The sequence below is a fragment of the Pogoniulus pusillus genome, chromosome 39, assembly GCF_015220805.1.
Source record: "Pogoniulus pusillus isolate bPogPus1 chromosome 39, bPogPus1.pri, whole genome shotgun sequence".
Taxonomy (NCBI): domain Eukaryota; kingdom Metazoa; phylum Chordata; class Aves; order Piciformes; family Lybiidae; genus Pogoniulus; species Pogoniulus pusillus.
This window is the reverse complement of record NC_087302.1, coordinates 3018297-3044989: the sequence shown is the minus strand read 5'-3', so window position 1 is coordinate 3044989 and position 26693 is coordinate 3018297. Positions and strand designations below refer to the sequence as shown.

General features: G+C 56.2%; 1 protein-coding gene and 1 long non-coding RNA gene across 8 annotated transcripts in view; both read right to left on the bottom strand.

Moving 5' to 3' along the window:
* LOC135191272 (uncharacterized) lies at positions 1-2504 on the bottom strand. Its single transcript, XR_010308786.1, has 2 exons — positions 1175-2504; positions 1-1071 (listed from the first exon to the last, which is right to left on the bottom strand). It is a non-coding gene; the product is annotated as an uncharacterized LOC135191272 (long non-coding RNA).
* Positions 2505-4582: 2078 nt separating this feature from the next.
* ATP2B4 (ATPase plasma membrane Ca2+ transporting 4) overlaps positions 4583-26693 on the bottom strand; it is a 74039-nt gene continuing 51928 nt past the window's right edge. For 4 of the 7 annotated variants that reach the window (XM_064173411.1, XM_064173413.1, XM_064173414.1 and 1 more), the window contains 9 exons: positions 26465-26644; positions 25658-25745; positions 25415-25521; positions 24159-24350; positions 22268-22481; positions 20561-20772; positions 16039-16146; positions 15510-15692; positions 4583-6585 (listed from right to left, as the gene is read on the bottom strand). In XM_064173411.1, the coding sequence (XP_064029481.1) occupies positions 6280-6585; positions 15510-15692; positions 16039-16146; positions 20561-20772; positions 22268-22481; positions 24159-24350; positions 25415-25521; positions 25658-25745; positions 26465-26644 (1590 nt within the window). In that variant the 3' untranslated portion in view covers positions 4583-6279. Of the gene's footprint in view, positions 6586-12810; positions 13004-15509; positions 15693-16038; positions 16147-20560; positions 20773-22267; positions 22482-24158; positions 24351-25414; positions 25522-25657; positions 25746-26464; positions 26645-26693 lie in introns of all 7 variants that reach the window. The other 3 variants (XM_064173415.1, XM_064173416.1, XM_064173417.1) reach the window with 2 other exon arrangements.

The following is a 26693-nucleotide window of genomic DNA, read 5'->3' as shown; positions in this document are numbered from 1 at the left end:
CACTGTTCAGAGTCGGTTTAATTAACAAAGCATTCCAAGGCAACCAAAAGAGAAAACCCCCAAACAAACAACAAACCTCAACCCCAACCATGGCAGGGGGAAGGCTCTGTGGATTCCAGAGCTGGCAATGGCACAACTCCCTCTCTCCCCACCCTCCCCTTTAACCCCCCCTCCACCCCCACCCCCCCATCTCTTGCCGTGCTCACTGGTGGCAGTTCAAACCAAGCCAAAAATAAAATAGATATATATATATATAGATAAGATTTCTATTTATAGACATCTCCCCCTCTCTTTTCCCCCCCACCTCCCCTTTTTTCCTCCCCCCTCCCCTCCCACCCTCTTCCTCAAGGCATGGCACAGAGTGTTCATAGGTGTGTGTGTCCCCAGGAAAAATAGAACTTCATGCTTCCAACCATGCCTTTTGGGTTAGGTTTTATCCCCTCCCCTCCCTCCCCCCTTCTCCTCTCCTCCACTTCCAAGCACCAAATCCCTCCCCCCCAAAACCTTCAGGGTGGTTTGTTGGTTGATTGTTTGGAACGTCCTCCAATAAGTTTTAGCCATGAAAAGTTGTCTGCTGCCAAGAGGGAGATCACCCAGAACCAAGACACACACACACAAAGAAATCACTTTACAGGAGAGATGTAGAGACAAGGAACAGTTCTGCTTGAAGCATCCCATAATTTAGATTATATATATATATATGTATATATATAAAAATACAACCCCCTCCCTCTCCCTCCCCCCCCCAAAGTGTATCCATTCAGCTAATGGTTAATAGAAAGATGGCTCCTCAAAAAGAAAAGCTGACCAGAGCCAGCTTGGATTCAAGTGCCCTGCTGCAGACACAGGACTTGCACTTAGAGTCACAGAGTGAACCAGGCTGGAAAAGACCTCTGAGATCATCGAGTCCAACCTAGCAGCTAACAGCTCCTAACCCCTGGCACTGAGTGCCTCATGCAGCCTCCTCTGAAACACCTCCAGGCATGGGGACTCCACCACCTCCCAGGGCAGCTCATTCCAATGCCAATCTCTCTTGCTGGGAAGAGCTTCTTCCTAACATCCAGCCTGAACCTGGCCTGGCAGAGCTTGAGACTGTGTCCTCTTGCTCCATGCCTGGCAGCAGAGCCCAACCCCACCTGGCTACAGCTTCCCTGCAGGAAACCATAGCCTGAACCTGCCCTGGCACAGCTTGAGGCTGTGTCCTCTTGTTCAGTCCCTGGGTGCCTGGCAGCAGAGCCCAACCCCACCTGGCCACAGCCTCCCTTCAGGAAACCATAGCCTGAACCTGCCCTGGCACAGTTTGAGGCTGTCCCATCTTGCTCCATGCCTGGCAGAAGAGCCCAACCCCACCTGGCTACAACCTCCCTTCAGGACATCATAGCCTGAACCTGCCCTGGCACAGCTTGAGGCTGTGTCCTCTTGCTCCATCCCTGGGTGCCTGGCAGCAGAGCCTAACCCCACCTGGCTACTCCCTTCAGGACATCATAGCCTGAACCTGCCCTGGCACAGCTTGAGGCTGTGTCCTCTTGCTCCATGCCTGGCAGCAGAGCCCAACCCCACCTGGCTACAACCTCCCTGCAGGAAATCATAGCCTGAACCTGCCCTGGCACAGCTTGAGGCTGTGTCCTCTTGCTCCATCCCTGGGTGCCTGGCAGCAGAGCCCAACCCCACCTGGCTACAACCTCCCTTCAGGAAACCATAGCCTGAACCTGCCCTGGCACAATTTGAGGCTGTCCCATCTTGCTCCATGCCTGGCAGCAGAGCCCTACCCCACCTGGCTACAACCTCCCTTCAGGACATCCCAGAACTTGATGCCCTCCTCTCTCTCTCTCTCTCTCTCTCTCTCTCTCTTTCAGATTTAAGCTGCTTTTAAAACAAAAGACACCCCAAAAACCACCCACACACACACAGAGATATGGCTGAGCTTCAAACCCAAACATTCTCTTTGCTGAGCTAAAGCAAAACCTGGGTTGGAGTTTAGTTTGGTTTGCATATAGAAGTCTTCTCCCCCCCCCTCCCCACCTCTATTTCTTCACTTGGAAACGAGAAGCAAAATTCAACCCAAAAACAACCTCGAAGATGCCTTTTGGGGGCAAGCACCTGCCAGGCAGAGAGATTTGTAGCAGTGACTTTGAGGAGCCTCCAAAGTCGGCTTGGCTTTATTTTATTTGGGGGGGGGGGGAGGGGTGTTTTGGGGCTGTTTTTTGTTTCTTTGGGTGCTTTTCACTTCTGTTTATCCTTTTGAAAGAGCTCTGAGGTATTCAAAAGAAAGAGAGAGAGAGAGAGGTCCAAAAACTCAAACCCAAACTCTGCATCTGTGTCCCCAAAAGTACTCAATAAATATTTATGGAGGCTTCTAAGGACACAAACAGATTTTGAGCTGGTTTTTTTTTTCCCCTTTTTTTGGGCTTTTTCCTTCTTTTTTTTGGCTTTTTTTCTCCTTTTTGGCTTTTTAAGTGGTTTTTCTCCCCCCTCCCCCCCCTTTTCTTCTCTCTCCTTTTCCTTCTCCTTTCCCCCCACCCTTTTTCCCCTCCCTTTCCTTTCCCTCCCACTTTTTTCCCTTTTTCTCCCCCTTTTTTCCCCTTTTCACCCCCTTTTTCTCCCCCTTTTTTCCCCTTTTCTCCCCCTTTTTTCCCCTTTTCCTTTCCCTCCAATTTTCCCCCCTTTTCTTTCCCTGCTTTTCCTTCCCCCCTTTCTTTCCCCTCCTTTACCTTTCCCCCTTTTCCCTCCCTCTTTTCCTTCTCCCTCTTTTTCCTTCCCCCCTTCCCCCTTTTCTTTCCCCCCCTTTATCCCCCTCCTTTTCCCTTCCTCCCCTTTTTCTTCCCCCCATATTCCCTTCCTTTTCCTTCCCTTTTTCCCTTCCCCCCCATATTCCACTCCTTTTCCTTCCCCCCTTTTTTCCCTCCCCCTCATTTCTCTTCCCCCCTTTTTCCCCCCTCATTTCCCTTCCCCTTCTTTCCCCCCTCATTTCTCTTGCCTCCTTTTTCCTTTCTTTTTTCCCCATTTCCCTTCCCCCCTTTCTTTACCCCCTTTTCCTTCCCCCCCCCTCATTTTCCTCCCCTTTTTTTGCCCTCCTTTTCCTTTTTTCCCCTTTCCCCTTCCCCCCTTTCCCTTTTCCCCCTTTTCCTCCCCCCTTTCTCCCCTCCTTTTCCTTTTTTCCCCCACCCCTTTTCCCTTCCCCCCTTTCCCTTTTCCCCCTTTTCCTCCCCCCTTTCTCCCCTCCCTTTCCTTTTCCCTTCCCCCCTTTCCCTTTTCCCCCTTTTCCTCCCCCCTTTCTCCCCTCCCTTTCCTTTTCCCCCCTTTTCCTTCCCCCCCCTTCTTCCCCTTCCCCCCCCTTCTTCCCCTTCCCCCCCTTTTTTATCCTCCTTTGCCTCTTCTTCTCCCTCTTTCCCCCCCTCTCCTTTTCTTCCCCCTTCCCCCCCTTTTTTATCCTCCTTTGCCTCTTCTTCTCCCTCTTTCCCCCCCTCTCCTTTTCTTCCCCCTTCCCCCCCTTTTTTTATCCTCCTTTGCCTTTTCTTCTCCCTCTTTTCCCCCCTCTCCTTTTCTTCCCTTTTTTCCCTTCCCCCTTTCTTTTCCTTCTTTTTTTCCCCCCTTTTCTTTTCGTTTAACTTCTCTTTATTTGTTTATCAGGTGCAGCTCTTTACAATACAAAACTTGCATCATCTTTAGCACAGACCCCATCCCCACTCTGGGTTTTTTGTGTGTGTCTTCCCTCTCAAGCCAAGGAAACAACCTCCTGAGCCTCACCCCTCAACCCCTGCTCCCTGTGAAGAGGGAAGGAGGAAGAGGAGGAGGAAGAGGCAGTGGTAGGGGGGTGTGGGCAGTGATAGGGGTGTGGGCAGGGGACTTGACTTTGACTTTGCAATCCAGGAGGGCAGTGGTGGCAACTTCTTGCTGTTGGCAGTGTACAGAGCCCAGCCTTGGCCCCTTCCCCCTGCAAGAGACCTGGGAGCAAGGATCTCTCCTCAGCTACCTAGGAGGGGAGGTGTGGGGGTGGCTGTGTGTGTTGGGGGACACACAGAGGAATAGGCTGACCTCATCCTTCCCTTTCTCCCACCCCAAGGAATGGACGAGGGGGTGCTGGGCTGGGAAGGAAACAAAGACACTTGGTTTGTGGTGTGGTTTAAGGAACACTTCATCGCTGGCAAAGTGGTGGGTCCTGGCGTGGCAGTGCTCGGAGAAGGCACAGGAGATGCTGCTGTGCGCTTGGAAAGGGCAGGGAGGGGGCAGAAGGAACCAGACAGACCTCCCCCACACACACCCCAGACCTCTCTGCTTCCAGGGATGGAGGCTGGGCAAAGCTGACAACGTTGGACAGCCACACAGTTAAACCAGGGCTGACCTCTCCTTCCCCTTGTTGGGCTCCAAGGCAGCAGAGCTTCTTCCAGCCCTGCCTGCCCCCGGGGGTTGCTCCAGCAAGAGCCCTTAAGGAAGAAACTGAGCCCAAGCAAAGCAAGCTCCTGCCTCCTGCTCAGTCCTGTAGCATCACAAGAGGGTCAGATCAGAGCCAACTTACCCAGGCCACTTTGGGGCCTTCACTCAAATACAAACCAAACCAAACAAACACCAAAACACAAGAGAGGACTCTCACCAAATGGTTATTACAAGAGATGGAGGTGAGGCAGGACACAGGCTGAAGAGAGGAAACCTTCAAGGAAGTAGCAAGTGAGGCAAAGCCTCTGTGCAGCACCTTCTGAGGAAGACCTGCAGCCAACCAACCGAGCTGCTGCCTCCGCTGGCAAGTCAGCAGCAGAAGTGCCATGGAAACCAAAGGTCCTCCCAAGGGTCCTCCCTTTCTGCCACTGGCTAAAGACACAACCTGGTTCCTCCCCTTCCACCGTCTAGGAGTTGACTCCACTCTCCACAACCCAATGCTTCTTCTCCTTTCAGCCTGCTCAGGCTTTGGCAGCGCCGATGGGCAGGGCTGGAGCATCCTCTGGGCTTCCTCAGCAATCCACTCCGAGGCTGAAGGATTAATTTAACCCAACAAGCCAGAAGAGGCAAAAAACAAAAAGGAAATGTCTCTGTGCTCTTGCTGGCAGAAAGCATGAAACACCTCACCAAAAGTTCCAGAGCTGGTCAAGAGCAGAAGTGATTCATCTCTTAATGACTTTCCCAGGAAGGAGCTCAGTTTCTCCCAGCCATGGGGTTTTGATTCCCACAACCCTTCTTCCACTGCCAGTTCACCTCCACCTTGCTTTGGAGGAGTGAGGGAGGGAAAAAGAACACAAACCAGTTAATCATTCCACATCTTTTCTATCCAGCAAGGTTCCAACCAAGTCCCCTTCATTCCTTGTCTACCAAGGACTGGAAACAGAGAGAGGAGGGAGTGTGTGTGTGTGTGCACACATGGAGGAGGAACTGTCAAGGCTTAGGTACCATATTTCAAGGTGGAAGACTGGTGTACATTCCTCTACGTAGCAACCTCTGAGTAAACACCTTCCCCCCTGGGCTGGGCTTTATTTGCAGCCTGTTTGCACTTTTGAGACTGTGAAGTCACTGGGGGTGGGGGTGGGAAGGGTAAAAATCCCCCTCCCCTAAGCAAAGAACAAAGCCCAAGGGTAGAAGAAAACCCTTTAAAGAAAAAAAGAGAAACCAAACCAAAACCACCTCCCCCCCCCACGCCCCCCAGAAACTAAACCAACAACAACAAGTGGACAAAAAGGGAAAACAAGGAAGCCAACAACTCATGTCACAAGTGCAGCCCAGCCCTCGGGGGATGAGAGCAGTGCAGGTTAAGACTACAACAACTTCAACTCCTTTGGAAACATGCAAAAGTGAAAACCCCTCCCTCACAAAGGTCCCCTCCCTCCTCCCTCCCTCCCCCCCCCAAAAAAAAAACCAAACCAACCCCAAAACACCTCTGGGAGAGGAAACAATTTTGGCTGCTTCAACTTGGGTGAGTACCACTGCAAAGAAAAAGGATGGAGATGCACAAGGGGTTGGTTTTGGCTTAGCCTCTTCTCCCACCACCCAGCATCGTGGCACTCTGCTTCCCACTGCTAAATCGGGGTTGGGGGGGGGGTGGGAAAAAAAGACCCCAACACAAACCCAAACAACAACAAAAAAACCCTCCCCCCCCCCAAAAAACAAACCCTCAAATCCCCCTCTCCCCCCCAAAAAACCCCAAACCCCCACATGATATAAGGATGAGCAGTCTGACAGGAGGTGACCACAGGGGGTTGTGATCAGTTACTGGTGCCAGCATCACACAGGGTGGAGGAGGTGGTGGAGGAGGAAGGAGAAAAGGAGGAGGAGGGAGTTTCAAAGTTTGCAAGGTCAAACTGATGTCTCCAAGCTGTGTAAGAGGCTTGCAGGCTCCAGGCCGGTGAGCTCAGCTTGCTGCCTGTCCACTGCGTTGTTGTTTCTGTTGAGGGCTGTGGATCCACCCAGGCTGCCCCCTCTTGGCTTTTGGAGTCCGTCAGGCTCGGGGTCGTCTTCGGCGCCGTCAAGGAATGGTGTTCGAGGCTCATCTTCCTCCAGGATGAACTCTGGGTGAGTCATGAAGTTATGGATGGAGCTTCTGGATTCGGGTTTCTCGAGGCCTTCGTACAAGGAGCTACGGAACGCATTCACCACTTTGATCTGCCGGAGGGGGAGGGAGGGAGGAGGGAGGAAGGAAACAAGGAGGAAGGGTTAGTAGAGGCTGGGAGGAGGACCAAAGCTGCCAGGAGAAAGTCTAAACGGAGAACTATCCGTAGAACTCATCAGAAAGACACAAACCAACCCAAAAAAGGCAAACCAAAGCACGACAAGAACAAAGTCACCACCACGCCACGCACAGCTACGCCAGAGAGCTCTGCTAGGGACCATTGACTCAGGCTCTAGGTGTGCGTGGCAGGGAACCAACCAACTATGGGACGACTTCAGAAGCTGCAAGAAAAGACACACACAAAAAAAAAACCCACCCCTCAACCCCTTCCCCTCCCTCCCTTCCCCCCCCTCCCCAAAGAACCAAACCAACAAAGGAGCCCACTTGGGATGAAGGGAAGCCCAAAGGCATTAGTGGTCATGATGGGGTGCGCCCCGCGGGATCTGCGTGCGTGGACGAGGACAAGGAGGTGGAACTACAACTCAAACCAACAAGGAAAATGGAAGAGGTGAGTTAGACAAAACAGCAGCTTCACTTCCAGGCAACGACAAGAAAACATCCAACCCCTCCTGCTGGGGGAGCTCTGAGTGGTTTAGGGGCACTGTTCAGACCTCCCGGAAAGGAAAAGGCTTCCAAACGGTGCCGCAATCATCTCTCAAGCCCAAGCCCAAGTCAAGCAGCAGCTCTCAAGTGAATGCCATGGCCAGTCAAAACCAGCCCCAGCTAAACATGCATGAAGATGGATCCCTGTGAGCTTTCCCCCTCCCCTCCCTTCACACAGCTGCCACCTGGATGCTGGATCCTTTCCACACTGAAGATGCTCCAGCGGTTTCCAAAGGCATCTTTCTTTGGGATGCTCTGCGTGAGGAACGGCCTCACGCTGGCAAAGCCTGGCCACAGGCTGCTCCTGCAACACCCAGGGGCTGCTAGCACCCCCAAAAGTCAGGCTCGACGTGTTGCAAGCAGATCCAAAGCCTGGGTTTGGACAACCAAGGGTGTGGCTCTGCTATCTCCACGGCACTGGAAGGGAGAGGTCTGGAAACAAGCTGGGGGTGGTGGCTAGCAGTGGATTCACTGCTCCTCCGGAGAGCCAGCCAGGAGCAACTCCAGCTCTCAGCCTCCCTAGCAGCCAAGTCACAGTTGTTTGGTCAGATGGGTGACAAGTGGCAGATCCAGTGAGGGCTGCAGCAGAGCTCTCCAGCCCAGCACGGAGGCTGGCATCGTGAAACAACCACCAGGTGCAGCTCAGGGGCGGCAGAGTGCTCCGGCTCTCACCGGGCTCTGACCGCCTGAGGGATGTCCACAGGCAGGCATGGAAGGAGGAGTGATGCAGTATGTGGGCTTCTGAAGCAGAGCCAACAAACTCTGAGCAGCTGAAGGTCTCCCAAAGTCTTAGAGGACCTGCTGGAATCGCACACAAGTGGCTTTGCCTTCTAACTGCACTGCCAGGAGCTACCCACACAGTGCCCTTGCTGGGCTGACTCCACTGCGGCTCTCACTGATGCTCTCCCTGCTGGCTTTCTCCAGCTGCCTCCCTCCAGAGGCTCCTCCTGCACCACAGCTGCCTCCCTCCAGAGGCTCCTCCTGCATCCCAGCTGCCTCCCTCCAGAGGCTCCCTCTGCATCCCAGCTGCCTCCCTCCAGAGGCTCCCCCCTGCACCCGAGCTGCCTCCCTCCAGAGGCTCCCTCTGCATCCCAGCTGCCTCCCTCCAGAGGCTCCCCCTGCACCCGAGCTGCCTGGGTTGCCCTGAGCCATCTCCTCCCTGCAGAGGAAGCAGCTACTGACCAAAGTTGTCAGCAGGAACCAAGTATCTTGCCCAGGCTCTGTGGGAGCCTTTGCTGTGTTAAGCAGAGATCTGCTCAGTTCCTCCTCTTGGAAGGAGAGACCTCCAAGACCAGCAAGAGACTCATTTCAGCAATGCTGGGGGCACTTGGGAGGTGAATCCCCAGGCAGCAGTGCTCTGTCTCCTGTCCTGAGGAAGCAGCACTGCTGCTACTCAGCTACCTTCACCTGCTCCCAAAGGAATCCAGTCCCCAGCCATGTCATCTGCCTGCTCCCATGGTGTCCTTGTGCACTGAAGCTGGATCACAAGAGAGGAGAGCCACAGACCCCACATCCCTCTGCTGTACCCTGGAGAACCTCCCCAGCAGCAGCTGACCAAGGGAGAGTGGAGCTGCTGGAGGGAGAAGGATTCAGACATCCCCTGGCAGGCTGATAAGGCAAAGAAAGACTCCTTTGCTCTGCCACTTCTTTGCCAATGGGCTGCAGGTCTGCTGAGGGCACAGAGATGCCAATTCCTCTTCCTGGAGAGAGGAGCTGAGTTAAACTGAACACCAAGGGCTGGCAGGCAGGCCAGGAGGGAAGCCACCAACCAGCACCACCAACGAGGGCCTCCTAAGCATCTTTGATCTCAGCACTCACAAAAGCAGACCAGAGAAGCTGAAGATGAGTCTCGTGCCTGGAACCCTGGAGGTTCTACCTGCAGGATGCTGCTCTCATGGGGGATGCCCTTCCTAGCCCACTCTCCACTTTGCTCAGAAGGATGAGGCAGCAATGGGGCACCCTCCTGGCACAGGCTTGGCACATCCCAGCTAGGAACAAACAGGCCAACTCTTGGGCCAGCACACACACAGGAGCTGGATGGCATCCTGGTGAGCATCGAGTGTGGAGCCTCTCATGATGCTGGAGCAACACTTGGCCTGCAGAAGTGGGAAGCTGAGGCAGCTGGGAAGAGAAATTCAGAGCTGTGTTTGCTGCACTAAAGCTCCTGGATAGATTCAGGGTTGAGTTTGGATGCAGAGGACAAGGGAGACCAGCAAGCAGGTCACCTTCTAGGAAGCCTCACCTCTCACATCATCATCATCATCTTGGGAACAGCAGCTGCAAGCACTGACCCCTAAAAATGCAGTGTGGGAGCCCAACTAAACCAAGCACAACCAACCCAAACAAGCTCAGGAGAGCCAAAGCAATCAGGAGGCCAGTCCAGAAGGAGCTCAGAGGTGGGAGCAGCTTCACAGAAGCCTTCCCTTCCCCATCACCTCAAGCACTGCTGAGCCCAACTCCTATTCACCATAGCCCTGCCCTCAGCTCAGCCAATCAACTTCTGCTGCAGCCTCCCTCAGCTTTCCTGACTTTGATTTAAGCACTGCTGGCAGCAACTGCTGTGAAATTACTTCAGCTGTTCCCTTGTCAAAAGGAGCTTAGCAGCACAGAAATGTCTTTGGAAGGAGCCAGGCAGAGCAAAGGAAGATGAATTCCCCCTCCCCAGCAGAGCTGAGAGTCCATCTCCTTCCCTGCCCACGGCCAGGCTCATGCCTCCTTCCCACCCACAACCCCTTCCCAATCTGCACCAACTCCAAGCTTGGATGATTTTTCTCCTTGCACACCACCACTGCAGCACCACAGCCTGCTGGGCAAACCTCCCTCCTAGAGATGAAAGTGACACCTGCATGAAACCAGCACCAGCTCCACCGCTGCTTTGCTCTGCCCAGCTGCCTCCAACCGGGGTAAAGCCTCCAGGGAGAGCAGCTCAGCTCTGCAAACCATCTCCTGAGACCTCCCCCTCTCCTCCATCACCCCAACAGAGGCACAGCAGGTGGGACTGGGAGGACCAGCCCTGGGGAACTCATCCCACAGGAGGGTGGTGGAAGACAAAAGACATCAATCTTCATCATGGAGGGAAGTGGAGCTTTGAGAGAGAGAAGGAAGGGAGGCAGCAGAGGGAAGCAGAGGCAAGTCTGGGCAGAAAAGAGAAGGAAGACTTTGAGACCTGGCTCAGCTGCTGGTCAAGTTGGCTGCCTGGAAGGGCAGAAGCTCTCCAAGTGATCTGTGCAGGGAGAACATCACCCACAGACTGCAACCAACTTTTGTGGTGTGGTTTTGTCCCCCTGAGACCCCCCACTCTGAGGAGATTTTCTTCCTGTTGCAAGCCTGCAAGCCCCTGCAAGCCTTGGGGGGGCAGGGAATGCAGTCAGGAACAGGCTTCCAGCAACACTGGGGTTAACCCAAAGCCAAGTTCAGCATCAGTGTCAGCTAAAGAGAGGAGAGAGAAAACAAAGGCAAGCAGAAATTCTCTCTTCTCTCCCACGGTGAGGCTGAAAGCTGGGCAAAAAGTCACCCAGGGTATTTCTTTAATGAGAGGAGAGGAGGGGAAATGACTGCACACAAAGCAGCCAACCCCCCCGGAGAGCCTCCCTGCCCACTCACAGCCCCGCAGAGAGCTCAGCTCCCTGCCCCTCAGCTCACGCTCAGCACAGGCACAGCCTCTCCCTGCAGCCTGCCAACCCGCAGCTAGATCCAGGATCCAGCTCTGCCACTGACCTTCAGCAGGGCCACGGTGCCCACCCCTGGGTGCCTGCAGAGTGGCATCGTCTGCACACACAGAGCCAGCGTGGGCAGAGCAGGGATGCTGCAGCATCGCTGCCCAGCTCTGAACTGGGCACCAACAGAGCCCAGGGCTGCCCCCACAGCTCCAAGTGGGGCACCAGCAGAGCCCTACAGAGCACCAACTGGGGCACCAGCAGAGCCCCCACAGCTCCAAGTGGGGCAGCAGCAGAGCCCCCACAGCTCCAAGTGGGGCAGCAGCAGAGCCCAGGGCTGCCTCCACACCACCAACTGGGCATCAGCAGAACTCAGGGCTGCCCCCACAGCTCCAACTGGGGCACCAGCAGAGGCCCAGGGCTGTCCCCACAGCTCCAACCAGGGGACCAGCAGAGCCCCCACAGCTCCAAGTGGGGCACCAGCAGAGCCCAGGGCTGCCCTCACAGCTCCAACTGGGGACACCAACAGAGCCCAGGGCTGCCCTCACAGCTCCAACTGGGACACCAACAGAGCCCAGGGCTGCCCTCACAGCTCCAACTGGGACACCAACAGAGCCCAGGGCTGCCCTCACAGCTCCAACTGGGACACCAACAGAGCCCAGGGCTGCCCTCACAGCTCCAACTGGGACACCAACAGAGCCCAGGGCTGCCCTCACAGCTCCAACTGAGACACCAGCAGAGCCCAGGGCTGCCCCCACAGCTCCAACTGGGGACACCAGCAGAGCCCAGGGCTGCCCTCACAGCTCCAACTGGGGACACCAGCAGAGCCCAGGGCTGTCCCCACAGCTCCAACCAGGGGACCAGCAGAGCCCCCACAGCTCCAAGTGGGGCAGCAGCAGAACTCAGGGCTGCCCCCACAGCTCCAAGTGGGGCACCAGCAGAGCCCCCACACCACCAATTGGGCACCAGCAGAGCCCAGGGCTGCCTTCACAGCTCCAACTGGGACACCAGCAGAGCCCAGGGCTGCCTTCACAGCTCCAACTGGGACACCAGCAGAGCCCAGGGCTGCCCCCACAGCTCCAACTGCGACACCAGCAGAGCCCTACAGAGCTCCAGGGCCACCAAGGGCTCGCTCAGCTCTGGCATGCAAGCTGCAAGTGGGCCAGAGGAGGCTGCCTGCTTCCAAGGCAGCTCTGAAGGCAGATGCTGAGCTGCAGGTGAGCATCTCCAACACGTCTGAGCCCCAGCACCCAGCTGCTCTCCTGCACCATCCAACCTCCCAACCAAGGCAGGAGCAGAGAAGCCCTTCTGACAGGCGTGCAAGAGGCAGAGAGCACACAGGCAGCAGTCACTATGGCTCAAGCCAGTCCCAGCAGCACACTGGGAAGGTCAGAGTGGCTGCTCTGCCTCCAAACAGGTTGGACAGCTTTGGGAAAGCAACATCTCTGCCCTCCCGGGGCAGTGTGGGGCTGGGGGCAGAGCTGCAGCAGAAAGGAAGAGCAGCTTTGGGGCGCAGCAGTGCTTGCAGCTGCTTGTGAACACAGGGAGGGGCAGGTTCTGAACCAGAACCACCACTTGCTGGTTTGCAACCCCCCCCCTTAAAAAAACCAAAGGGTGGATTGACATAGATCAAGCCTGCAAAAAGGGAGGAGAAGATCAAAAACCAGAGGAAGCACCAAGGAATGGGGTGGGGGAAGGACCCAGAGAGGATTGTCAACCGGTTGGAGATGCAAGAGCACAACAACAACAACTCCTTTTAGTGGGTTGGGGGGTTTTGGGTTTGAACCCCCTCCCCCCTTTCCTGTCCCACCCCATCCTTTCCTCTTGGAAATCTTTGTGCCAGGCAGAAGTTTAGAGGGAGAAAGAGAGAAAGAGGGAGAAGAGAGGCTGGGTTAGGTTTTGGTGCAGGTGCTCTCTGTGGTTATTAGAAGTCATGCATTGTAATAGACTATCACTCACTGCCCGCAGGAGGAGATGCAGCAGCAGCAGCAACAGCAGAAGTGGTGGGAGTGGAATTGACGGAGGAAAGAGCTACATGGGTTGGGCTAGAAACATTTTTTACATCGTGGTGCTGGCTCACGATGGAAGGCTGTCTCCTGAGGGCTCCCTGCAAAGAGGAGGCGCCGGTCTGGAATGTGTAAACTACGTCCATCTGCAAAGAACCAGAGAGTCAGATAGCATCGCCCCGGGCAGAGAGGGGGAGAGGGGGCAGGGCTGGAGGGGAGCAGGGAGGTTGGGCAGACACACACAGAGGACAGGAAGGAAGGAAGGAAGGAGGGAGGGAGAAGGCAGGGAGGAGAGAGCCCACCCCACGCTCCCCTAAAGCCACGCTGGGTTGGACCGGGATGGGTGGGAGTAGAGGTTCAGCCCCTGCTGGGCTCACCCAGGTGAGCCAAGGCAGCATCCATCCCACTGCCAAGGAGAGAGGCTGCAGTGGGTAGCAGTGAGAGAGGAAACACCTTGGCTTGTGCCAAGGAAGAGAGTGGATGGGCAGAGGTTGGATTGGATGATCTTGGAGGTCTCTTCCAACCTGGTTGATTCTAGGAGCTGCCAGCAGCTGGGTGCAGAAAACTGTCCCTGGGAAAAGGGCTCTGGGATCTCCAGCCCAGAGGGGCTGAATCCTGGGACACAACCAGGAGCCCACTGCTCCTGCTGGGCAAACAGTCCAGCCTCTGCCAGGCTGATGGCTCTGCACAGGGCTCTGCAGCAGAGCTGGCAGGGACAGGCAGGGCTGCAGCAAGGAAGCACCTTGGTGGTGAGCCACAGTTGCACCGAGGCCAGGGTAGCACCTGGGTGCCACCATGGGTGCCACTGTGGCTTCCCAGGCACTCTGCAGCTGAGCTGTCTCCAGTCCTGTGCCAATCAGCCCAACACTGGCAGAGGGCACAGCCCTGTGCCACAGCAGCTTGCCCACCTTTGCCATATGGCTGCTGGGGAAGGGACACCTTCTCCTGCAGGCCCACACAAAGCTCCAGCTCACCCTGGCAGTGCTTTGGGCTCCTTCCCCAGTCTGATCTCCATCCATGGGGGGGGGACCACATGCACCCAGTGCACAGGCTGCCCCATGGGGAAGAGCTTCCTGCTGAAGGGACACCACAATAGGAAGTTCCATGTGGACATGAGGAGGAATTTTTACCCTGTGAGGGTAGGAGAGCCCTGGCACAGGCTGCCCAGGGGGGTTGTGGAGTCTCCTTCTCTGGAGATATTCAAAACCCACCTGGGTGTGTCCCTGTGTGACCTGCTCTGGGTGATCCTGCTCTGCAGGGATGAGCTTTGGAGGTCCCTTCCAGCCCCTCACACTCTGGGACACCATGCTGGGGCAGAAGCCCCAAGGTGCTCAGGTTGGACCTGCTGGCTGAAAGCTCCACAGCCAGGAGAGCTGCTGGCCAAAAGGCTCCAGGACCTGGCCAGTGTCCAGGAGTGTTTTTCATGGTGCAGGAGCTTGTGTCTCTCAGCACAGATCCATCACAACTCAGAGTCTCAAGGCTCCAGCCCAGCAGGTGGCTGCTACTGGAGCCATTCAGGTCTCCAACACAGCTGAACCACTTCCCAGACAGCTCAGTGCTCCCAGCACGTTTTTAAGTGGATGGACCAGAGCAAGCTGGCAGCACCAAGGGGCAGCAGAGCCCTGGGCCCCCCAGGAGAGTCCAGCCACCATTCACAGTGGGCAGAGGCAAGGCTGAACCTCACCTTGAGACCATCAAGGCAACAGCTCACAGAGGAGAAGCAAAAGTTCACCTGGCACAACACAGCTGCTGTGCTCTCTCCAGCCCCTGTGTCTGGCCAGTTTGGTTGTCTCCATTGCTTGGGGAGCAGAGGAAGAGGAAGGGAACACAGCAGCCCTGCATGCCTACAGCTTCTCCTCCACAGGGCAGCTCTGCCCAGGCTCCAAGGCAAGATGAGGAACCTTGCTGCAGAGAACTCTTCCTGCCCTGCCCAGCCAGCAGCTTGGGAGAGAAAAATCACCCTTAAAAAGGAAAAACTGAAGAGCCAGAGAGAAAGAGCTGCTGTAGAAGCAGATTAGCAGTGATTCTCCTCCCCTGCAGTGCTGCAGGACCAAGAGCTCCAGGTGAAGAGCCTGGAGAGCTGGCAGGGAAGGGTGGCAAGAACCCTTCCTTGGCCAAAGGGCCACCGAGAAGGACAGAGAGCAGGAGAGGAGCAACACCAGAGAGGGTCTCACACAACCAGATCCCTCCTGAGCACATTCCTCACTGGGAGCAGCATCCCAGTGGTGATCAAGAGCAGCCTCAATGCTGATCTGCTCACTGCACACCTCAGGAAGAGCCTGGGCAACTCTGTGGCCCATCAGCTTCTCAGCTGCCCTTCTCCTCTGCTGCGTGAGGTGTCCAGCAGCAGCAGCAGCAGCAGCAGCAGATAAAGGCCCCTGCAAGCCCAGCCTGCAGGACACTCTGCTGTGCATCAGACCAGGTCAGAGCCTCCCCTCAACCCCAGCTGTCCCAAAAGCCAGGCTGGCCTGGTTGCCCAACCAGGGCAGAGCCAGAGCAAGGCACAGGTGGTGAGAGAAGTCTAGCCCAGAAGGTGACGGCATCCTCCAGGCAGCAGCTGTCACCTCCTTCCAGACAGAGCCCCTGGAGAAAAAGAAAGAGAAAGAGAGAGAGAGAAGGAGGAGCCCCATGGCAGCTGCTGCTCCACCATACCTGTGTCTGTATCCTGTTGAGACCCCTGAACCACAGGATCTGCCCACGCCGCAGCTCCATCTCGGCGTGGTCGATCTCGTCCACGTCTTCAGGCAGCTCCTCCTCTGGGATCTCCTCCTTGGTGATGCCATGCCCAGCTTCCTTCAGGAACTTCAGGTGGCTGGTTGGGACAGTGCAGATCAGCTAGGGAGAGGCAGGGAGAGAGCAGCTCCTTAGCCTGCAGGCCAAGGTAGCCTGGGGCCCACCACCAGCCTTGGTCAAGAGGAGCAGCGAGCTGCCAGCGCTCAGGCAAGAGACAGCAGCGTGCAGCAGAGCTGTGCCACTGCTGGATGTGCCCCACAGCCAGCAGGGTGTGAGGCAGGAGGTGATGAGCAACCTCCTCTCCTCACTGCTGGGCTGGGGCAGCACCCCCCTGGCAAAGCTGCTGTGGCTGAGCAGTGGGGGAGCAGTGGGAAGGGACAGGCTGGGCTGTGGGCACAGCGTGGCACGGGGACACGTGGTGGGTGGGGGGGCACAGAGTGGCTCTTACCTGGCCCCAGAGGAGCTCTCCCACTCCAATAAAAATGCACCAGAACCACTGGCTCAGGGTGAGCCCAGAGCAGCTGAATGGCTTCCCACCAAACTCCACAATGATGATCTGCAGCACAGGAGACAGCAAGTCACACACAGGGGAGAGCTCCAAGGGCTGCAGCCGCACATCCTGCCCCCTTCCCGGGCACCAGGAACCTCACATCTAGGCCAGTGGCTTTACAGGACACCAGAGATGTCAGCCCTGGCACCTCTCACTACAACCCAGACCCCAGAGCTCAGGTTTTGTGTCACCAGGAAGCTGCTGGAGAAGAACAGAATGGAGATTAGGAAGAAATTCTTTACAGTGAGGGTGGGGAGGCACTGGAACAGGTTGTGGCTGTCTCCTTCCTGGAGGTATTCAAGACCAAGTTAGATGAGGTCTTGAGCAACCTGAGCTAGTGCAAGCTGTTGGCTTGTGTCAGCACCAGATGACCTTTAAGGTGCCCTCCAACCTACACCACTCCCTGAATCTATGACTTAAGAGGACAGAAGAGAGCTGTGGGCAATGACTGCAGCAGACAGGTCCTGCCTGCACCATGGTCCCCTCCCAGACCAAGCTGAAGAAGAGGAGATTTAGGTTGGATGCTAGGAACAAGTCCTGCACCATGAGGCTGCTGGAATACTGCAACAGGTTGCCCTGGATGTCTTTAAAGGTGGTGCAGAGGTGGTGCTTGGGGATGTGCTTTAGGGGTGAACTTTGTAGAGCAGGGATATGACAGAATCACAGCAGCTTAGAGGCTGGGAGGGACCTCCAGAGATCATCCAGTCCAACCTCCCCCTGCCAAAGCAGGATCCCCCCAGGGGTAGTTCACCCAGGAATGCAGCCAGGTGGGTTTGGAAAGTCTGCAGAGCAGGAGACTCCACAACCTCTCTGGGCAGCCTGCTCCAGGGCTCTGTCACCCTCACTGCAAAGTTTCTCCTCATACTGAGGTGAAAGCTTCTCTGTTCCAGTTTGTATCCTTTGCTCCTTGGCTTACTGCTGTGCACCACCCAGAAGAGCTTGGTCCCAGCCATTTGACACTGCCTCTCTGCTCTGCCCTGGTCAGACCTCATCTTGACTTCAGTTTTGGGCTCCCCAGGTGAAGAGGGACAGGGATCTACTGGAGAGAGTCCAGGGGAGAGCTACGAGGATGATGAGGGGAGAGGAGGAGGAGAGGCTGAGGGCCCTGGGGCTGCTTAGTCTGGAGAGGAGAAGACTGAGAGGGGATTGAATCAATGTCTGTAACTCCCTGAGGGCTGGGGGTCAGGAGTGGGGGACAGGCTCTGCTCACTGCTCCCTGGGACAGGACAAGCAGCAATGGATGGAAGCTGCAGCACAGGAGGTTGCAGCTCAACACAGTATCACCAAGGTTGGAAGAGACCTCACAGATCATCAGGTCCAACCCTTTACCACAATTCTCAAGGCCAGACCATGGCACCAAGTGCCACATCCAATCCTGCCTTGAACAGCTCCAGGGACGACGACTCCACCACCTCTCTGGGCAGCCCATTCCAAGGGGCAACTTCTTGCCTGGAAGGGTCCCAGAGCCCTGGCACAGGCTGCCCAGAGAGGTTGTGGAGTCTCCTTGTGTGAAGCCTTTCCAGGCCTGTCTGGATGTGTTCTGTGTGCCCTGAGCTAGATTGTGTGGTTTTGCTCTAGCAGGGGGGTTGGACTGGATGAGCTCTTTGGGTCTCTTCCCACCCCTGACATGTGTGAGCCTGTGACCTCCACCCCTCAGGCATTTGTAGACATTGCTCAGATCCCCTCTCAGCCTTCTCCAGACCAAACACCCCCAGAGCTCTCAGCCTCTGCACAGGAGAGATGCTCAAGTCCCCCAGTCATGCTTCTGGCTCTCTATTGGATTCCCTCCAGCAGGTCCCTGTCCCTCTTGAACTGAGCAGCCCCAAACTGGACACAGTACTCCAGGTATGGTCTCAGCAGGGCAGAGCAGAGGGGGAGAAGAACCTCCCCAGCCCTGCTGGCTACACTTTTCCTGAAGCACCCCAGGCTGCCATTGGCTCTCATCCACAAAGGGCACAGCTGGGACTTGATGATCCCAAAGGTCTTTTTCAACCTAAATGTTTCTGTGATTCTGTAGTTTTAGTTTGAAGAAGAGGAGGCTGAGGGGAGACCTCATCACTGCCTACAGCTACCTGAAAGGAGGCTGTGGGGAGGATGCTGTTGGTCTCTTCCTTACAGGTAAACAGGGATAGAGCAGGAGGAAATGGCCTCAAGCTGCCACTGGGTAGGTTCAGACTGAACATTAGAGAACCACAGAGTTAACCAGGTGGGAAAAGACCTCTGAGATCATCGAGTCCAACCTAGCACCTAACACCTCATTAACTAACCCCTGGCACTAAGTGCCTCATGCAGCCTGCCCTTAAACACCTTCAGGGGTGGGGACTCCACCACCTCCCCAGACAGCCCATTCCAGTGCCAATCACTCTTGCTATGAAGAATGGAATGAGCTGCCCAGGGAGGTGGTGGAGTCACCAAGCCTGGAGGTGTTTAAAAGTCGTGCTTGAGGATATGGTTTAGGGTGAACTTTGTAGAGCAGGGATTTGGGTTGGACTTGGGTGATCCTGAGGGGCTTTATCAACCTGAATGTTGCTGTGAGTTATCTCCGAAGATGGAGCCTCAAGGTGAAGCTCAACGAGGCTCTAAGCAGCCTGCTCTAGTTGAGGACATCCCTGCTGATCACAGAGGTGGTTTGGACAGGGTCAGGAAGGTACTCAGAGGGCTACAGCAGCTCTGCTATGAGGACAGGCTGAGAGAGTTGGGGCTCTGCAGCCTGGAGAAGAGAAGGTTTGGAGGAGACCTTGGAGTGGCCTTGCAGCATCTGAAGGGGGCTAGAGGAGAGCTGGGGAGGGACTATTGACAAGGTCTGGGAATGAGAGGAGGAGGAGGAGGAATGGGTTTGAAGGGGCAGAGGGGAGATGGAAAGTGGATGTTAGGAAGAAGTGAGGGTGGTGAGAGACTGGCACAGGTTGAGGGTGGTGAGACACTGGCACAGGTTGCCCAGGGAGGTTGTGGAGCACAGAAGCACCCAATGGGATCAAAGATCAAAGATCCCATTCTGTGCTTCTGTGCTCCACAACCTCCCTGGAGGTGTTCAGGACCAGGCTGGATGAGTCCTTCAACAACCTGTTCTAGTGGGAGGTGTCCCTGCCTATGTCAGGTAGATTGGACCTGGCTGTGCTTTAAGCTCCCTTCCAACCTAAACCATTCTATGACCCACAGGGAGACCCTTAGCCAGACATCATCTGTCTCAAACCCCTCCTGCCACAGGTCTGGCAGCACAGGAAGCTCCTACATCAAAGATCACATTCAGTGCTTCTGTGCTCCACAACCTCCCTGGAGATGTTCCAGGCCAGGTTGGTTGAGTCCTTGAGCAACCTGTTCTAGTGGGAGGTAAACTGGAACTGGCTGAGCTTTGAGCTCCCATCTAGCCCCAATTATTTGCTTCCTCTACCCCTTCCAACCCCTCCCCCACTACCGGCTCTGCCCTCAGGGGCTTCACCTCTTTTACATCTTCATAGATGATCTGGATGAGGGCATGGAGTCAGTCATCAGCAAGTGTGCAGATGACACCAAGCTGGGGGCAGATGTGGCTGGGTTGGAGGGCAGAAGGGCTCTGCAGCAGGACCTTGACCACCTGCACAGATGGGCAGAGTCCAAGGGGATGGAGTTCAATAGCTCCAAGTGCAGGGTGCTGCACTTTGGCTACAACAACCCCATGCAGAGATACAGGCTGGGGTCAGAGTGGCTGAGAGCAGCCAAACAGAGAGGGATCTGGGGGTGCTGATTGATACCTGCCTGAACATGAGCCAGCAGTGTGCCCAGGTGGCCAAGAGAGCCAGTGGCATCCTGGCCTGCATCAGCAATGGTGTGGCCAGCAGGAGCAGGGAGGTCATTCTGCCCCTGGACTCTGCACTGGTTAGACCACACCTTGAGTGCTGTGTTCAGTTCTGGGCCCCCCAGTTTAGGAGGGACATTGAGATGCTTGAGCGTGTCCAGAGAAGGGCAACGAGGCTGGGGAGAGGCCTTGAGCACAGCCCTACGAGGAGAGGCTGAGGGAGCTGGGATTGGTTAGCCTGGAGAAGAGGAGGCTCAGGGCAGACCTTATTGCTGTCTGCAACTACCTGAGGGGAGGTTGTGGCCAGGAGGAGGTTGCTCTCTTCTCTCAGGTGGCCAGCACCAGAACGAGAGGACACAGCCTCAGGCTGTGCCAGGGGAAATTTAGGCTGGAGGTGAGGAGAAAGTTCTTCCCTGAGAGAGTCATTGGACACTGGAATGGGCTGCCCGGGGAGGTGGTGGAGTCGCCGTCCCTGGAGCTGTTCAAGGCAGGACTGGACGTGGCACTTGGTGCCATGGTCTGGCCTTGAGCTCTGTGCTAAAGGGTTGGACTTGATGATCTGTGAGGTCTCTTCCAACCCTGATGATACTGTGAGACTGGGACACTGGGATACTGTGACACTGGGATGCTGGGACGCTGGGATACCTGGGCGGCGAAGGTGCCCAGCACCACGGTGCAGAAGATGGGGTTGCGGTAGATGGCCTCAAAGACGTTCCTCTCGCCGTGGATCTTGCGGGCATTGATCTCGTTGAAGAGCTGCATCATGACGAAGGTGTTGAAGACGATGGTGTAGTGCTCGGTGGGCGGCGAGTGCAGCGGAGCGTTGCGGCCGCTGTCGATGTCGAAGAACTTCTCCCCTGGGGGCAGGGGGAGGAGGGGGAAGGAAGCAGAGAATCAAGCAGCTTGCAAGAGAGCTCCAAGCTCAGCCAGTCCAACCCAGCACCCAGCCCTGGCCAAGCAACCAGACCATAGCATTAAGTGCCAACCTAGCACCCAGCCCTGGCCAAGCAGCCAGACCACAGCACTAAGTGCCAGCCTAGCACTAAGCCCTGTCCAAGCAACCAGACCGTGGCACTAAGTGCCAACCTAGCACCCAGCCCTGGCCAAGCAGCCAGATCATAGCACTAAGTGCCAACCCAGCACCAAGCCCTGGCCAAGCAGCCAGACCATAGCACTAAGTGCCAACTCAGCACCCAGCCCTGCCCAAGCAGCCAGACCATGGCACTAAGTGCCCCAGCCAGGCTTGGCTGCAACACCTCCAGCCACAGCCACTCCACCACCTCCCTGGGCAGCCCATTCCAGTGCCAATCACTCTCTTTGACAACAACTTCCTAACAACATCCAGACTCAACCTGCCCTGGCACAGCTTGAGGCTGTGTCCCCTTCTTCTGTCCCTGGCTGCCTGGCAGCAGAGCCCAACCCCACCTGGCTACAGCCTCCCTGCAGGCAGCAATGAGCTCTGTCCTGAGCCTCCTCTTCTCCAGGCTAAACAACCTGCCACCTCCCTTCTCTTCTGCACCACTGATGGGAGGATTGGGATGCCAGCTGCTTCTGGAAGGCCTCCTGACCTGACTGAAAGGGGATTTCCCTCCCCAGCCCTTGACCCTACTGAAAGGGGACTCCTCCCACAGCCCTCGACCCGACTGGAAGGGGACTGGAAGTTAAGTTGCAGCACAGGAGGTCCCAGCTCAGCACAAGGGGCAACTTCTTGCCTGGAAGGGTCCCAGAGCCCTGGCACAGGCTGCCCAGAGAGGTTGTGGAGTCTCCTTGTGTGGAGCCTTTCCAGGCCTGTCTGGATGTGTTCTGTGTGCCCTGAGCTGGACTGGATGGTGCTGCTGTGGCAGGAGGGTTGGACTGGATGATCCTCTCTGATCCTGTGCCTCCCCCCCAGCCCTCAACCCAGCTGGAAGAGCCCCTACCAGCCCTGACCTGGCTAAAGCAAGGGTCCCTCCCAAGCCTTGACCCAGCCAAAACAAGACACACCCTCATCCTTGTCCCAGCTGAAACAGGACCCCCTCCCTACCTAGCCAAAACAAGACCCTCCCCTTAGCCTTGACCCAGCTAGAACAAGACCTTCCCCCAGTCTTCACCTGGTTAAACCATGACCCCTCTCTCCCAGACCTCCACCCTTGAGCAAGCTAAACCAGGATCCCCTCCCAGCCTTGACCCAGCTAAAAGAAGACCCCCACCCTGCCCCAGCAAGCTCCAGCCCTGCTGCTTCCCAGCCCTCATTCACCGAGTCGTGCCTTGCCTAGGTGAGGAGGTGACCAAGCTGGGGACCAAGGAGGGTCTCCAGCACCTTGGGGGAGGAAAGGTGACCTGTGAAGCAGGGGCTAGGGCCTTGAAGCTCACCTGCAAACAGCAGTGTGAAGATGATGGTGAGCTGGTAAACAGCATGGCCCAGGATGTTCTTCATCATGGTGCGGGAGATGAGAGGCTTGTTGCGGCCGTAGGGCTTGCGGAGCAGCAGCGACTCGGAGGGAGGCTCCGTGGCCAGGGCTAAAGAGGCAAAGGTGTCCATGATCAGGTTCACCCACAGCATCTGGACAGCCTTCAGAGGGGAGTCCTGCAGACAGAGCGGGGAGAAACATGTCACACCAAAGCCACCCCCTTGCCATGACCACGTCACACTGCCTAAGCCACCTCCTTGCCATGACCACATCACAGTGCCTAAGCCACCTCCTTGCCATGACCACGTCACACTGCCTAAGCCACCCCTTAGCCATGACCATATCACACTGTCTAAGCCACCTCCTTGCCATGACCACGTCACACTGCCTAAGCCACCCCTTAGCCATGACCACGTCACACTGCCTAAGCCACCTCCTTGCCATGACCACGCCACACCCCCTAAGCCACCCCCTTGCCATGACCATGTCACACCACAGCCACCTCCTTGCCATGACCACATCACACCCCCCATGCCACCTCTCCTTGCCATGACCACATCACACCCCCCATGCCACCTCCCTTGCCATGACCATGTCCTAGAATGTTGGCAAAGGCCTCTCAGATGTCAGTATCTGAAGGGGACCTACAGCAAGGCTGGGGAGAGAGTGCTGAGAAGGGTCTGTGGTGAAAGGGCAGGGGACAACAGTTCACAGCTAGAGCAGGGTAGATTTAGGTTGGACATCAGGAGGAAGTCCTGCACAATGAGGGTGGTCAGACACTGGAAGAAGTTGTCCTGAGATGTGGTTGAGGCCCCATCCCTGGAGGCATTCCAGGTCAGGCTCAAGGTGGCCCTGGGCAGCCTGCTCTTAGCTGGAGGTGCCCCTGCTGCCTGCAGAGGGGTAGGGCAAGCTGAGCTCTGAGGGTGCCTTTGAACCTGATGCAATCTGTGAACCATCCAGTCCCACCATGGCCACTAAACCATGTCCCAGGTGCTATGTCCACACCTTTCTGGAACACCCTTCAGGGATGGTGCCTCCCCCACCTGCCTGGGCAGCCTCTTCCAAGCCCTGACCACTCTTTCAGTCAAGGAATTCTTCCTCACATCCAACCTAAGCCTCTGCTGGAGCAGCTTGAGGCTGTTTCTTGTCCTGTCATTAGCCATTTGGGGGAAGAGGCCAGCACCACCAAATCCTCTCTTTCACAGCATCACAGAATGGCAGTGTTGGAAGGGACCTCCAAAACTCAGCCAGTCCAATCCTCCCTGCCAGAGCAGCAGCACCCAGAGCAGGTCACACAGAACACAGCCAGGTGGGTTTGAACATCTCTAGAGAGGGAGACTCCACAGCCCCCCTGGGCAGCCTGTGCCAGGCTCTGCCACCCTCACAGGCAAAAAAATCCTCCTCATGTTTCCATGGAGCTTCCTCTGCCTCAGCTTCCACCACTGCCCCTTGCCCTGGCATTGGGCATCCCCCAGCAGAGCCTGGCCCCAGCCTCTGCCACTCACCTGCACATCTTTATCAGCATTGCTGAGGTCACCTCTCAGCTGCTCTGCTCCAAGCTCCCAGCCCCAGCTCCCTCAGGCTCTGCTCCTAACAGAGCTGTTCCATTCCCTGCAGCATCTCTGTGGTTCTGTGCTGGACTCTCTCCAGCAGTTCCCTGAGGTCTTTCTTGAACTGGGAGGCCCAGAACTGGACACAACACTCCAGCTGCAGCCTCAGCAGGGCAGAACAGAGGAGGAGGAGAACCTCTCTCGACCTCCTAACCACAGCCCTTCTAACCCACCCCAGGATGGCATTGGCTCTCCTCCACTCCCCATTTTGCAGGGCTCCTGCCAAGCTCAGCAGCCCCATACCTGTGTGATGCAGGCCCCTGTGAAGGCCACAATGACTGCCACAACGTTGACAGTCAGCTGGAACTGCAGGAACTTGGAGATGCTGTCGTAGACATTGCGGCCCCACATCACTGCCTTGACGATGCTGGTGAAGTTGTCGTCTGTCAGGATGATGTCTGAGGCCTCCTTTGCCACATCTGTGCCTGCAATGCCCTTGAGGAGCAGGGAGAAAACCACAAGGGTGAGTCAAGAAGCTCCATGAAGTTCTGCTTCTTCCCTCAAAGAACCCCTCAGAGAAAATGAATGCAGTGGAGCCAAGGGAGCTGGAGCCAGAGCTGCGTTTGCCAGCCTGGCCTGCTGCAGCAACTCACCCTAGGGCAGAGCAAGGGGTTGAGCTCTTCTGCCAGGCAACCAGGGGCAGGACAAGAGGACACAGCCTCAGCCCGGAGAAGAGGAGGCTCAGGGCAGAGCTCATTGCTGTCTAAAGCTGCCTGCAGGGAGGTTGTGGCCAGGTGGGGTTGGGCTCTGCTGCCAGGCAGCCAGGGACAGAACAAGAGGACACAGCCTCAAGTTGTGCCAGGGCAGGTTGAGGCTGGATGTTAGGAGGAAGTTGTTGTCAGAGAGAGTGATTGGCACTGCAATGGGCTGCCCAGGGAGGTGGTGGAGTGGCTGTGCCTGGAGGTGTTGAAGAGGAGGCTGCATGAGACATTTAGTGCCAGGGGTTAGTTAATTAGGAGGTGTTAGGTTGGCCTGGATGATCTCAGAGGTCTTTTCCAACTTGATTAATTCTGTGAGTCTGAAGCCCCCCAAAAGAGACATCAGCTTGGCTCTGGGGCAGTGCAGCTCTGCCTGCACCCCCAAAGATCATCACAACATTCCAGCACAGTGAGAGTTGGAAGTGACCTCTGAGGATCACCCAGTCCACTCCCCCTGCTGAAGCCAGATCAGCTCGAGTGAAATCACCCAGAAGTGCATCCAGGTGGGTTCTGAATACCTCCAGAGATGGAGACCCCCACATCATCAATCTGGGCAAGCCTTCTCCAGTGCTCTGCCACCCTCAGAGCAAAGAACTTTTTCTCCTCATGCTGCTTACAGCTGCTCATCTTTCACTCACAGCCCTGTCAAGGGCAGGAGAAGGAAAGCAAACCTCCCAATGGTTTCTTTTTACCCAACCTACTGGACAGCTTCAAAACACAGAGAGCTTCAGCAGCCCAGAGATCATGTGAGTGTTGAGAAGAACCAAGCATGCCACCAGTTTCCCACCCTGCCATCCTTACCATGGCAAACCCAACGTCAGCTTTCTTCAAAGCTGGGCCATCGTTGGTCCCATCCCCAGTCACAGCCACCACCTGCCTCTGGTCACCAACGGTGCTGTCGATGATTCCTGAAGCACAGACAAGCAGCTCAGGGAAAAGAAACCCCTAGGAGCAGGCTCCCAGCATGGATCACATTGGGCAAGCACTCAGGCAGGGCAGGGTGAGACCCTCTGGTGAGATGCAGCAGCTTGAGCAGGGGCTCACCTTTCACCAGGGTGTGCTTATCTGTCGGGGAGGAGCGAGCCAGCACACGCAGCTTGGGCCAGATCTTATCCAGCTGCTCCTGTTCCACCTGCAGGACAAGGACAAGGAGTCACTCCAGAAACCTTCTACCCCACCAGAAGGCAAAGCCTAAGTGGGATGGGACAGCACTCAGACTGCTCCTGGGCTGAAGAAACAAATCACAGAGTGGCTGGAGTTAGAAGGGACCCTAAAGATGATGCTCAGAGGGCTGAAGCATCTCTCCTATGAGGGCAGACTGAGAGCACTGGGGCTGTGCAGTCTGCAGAAAAGGCTGAAGGGGGCTCCAAAAAAGCTGGGGAGGGACTTTTGAGGCTCTCAGAGAGTGCCAGGACTGGGGGGAATGGAGGAAAGCTGGAGATGGATAGGTTTAGCCTGGAGGTGAGGAGGAAGTTGTTGAGCAAGAGAGTGGTGAGAGGCTGGAATGGGTTGCCCAGGGAGGTGGTTGAGGCCCCATGGCTGGAGGTGTTTAAGGCCAGGATGGAATGGGCTCTGGTCAGCTTGCTCTAGGGTAGGGTGTCCCTGAGCATGGCAGGGGGCTTGGAACTGGCTGCTCCTTGTGGTCCCTTCCAACTCTGACAGATTCTATGAATTCCAACTCCCCTGCCATGGTGAGGGACACCTTCCACTGGAGCAGGATGGATGGCAGCAAGCAGCTGTATTTATCCAGAAGGGGACAGTGCAGCAGGACTCGGGGCCTTGTGCTGCTGGAGCTGTTGGGAGAGGCCACCCACACCCACTGCAGAGCAGGCCCCAGGGCTGCTCTCCCACCTCTCCCTTCTCGTTGCGAATGAGGCGGTTGAACTCCTTCCCCTCCAGGCACAGGAAGTCCTCCCCTGGCAGCAGGATGCCACACTTGGTGGCAATGGCACGGGCAGTGTTGATGTTGTCCCCTGTCACCATCCGGACGGTGATCCCGGCACGTTGGCACTTCAGGATGGCATCTGGCACCTGGGAAAAGCACAGGGTCAGGGTGGGCAGTCGAGGAGGGGAAGGCACT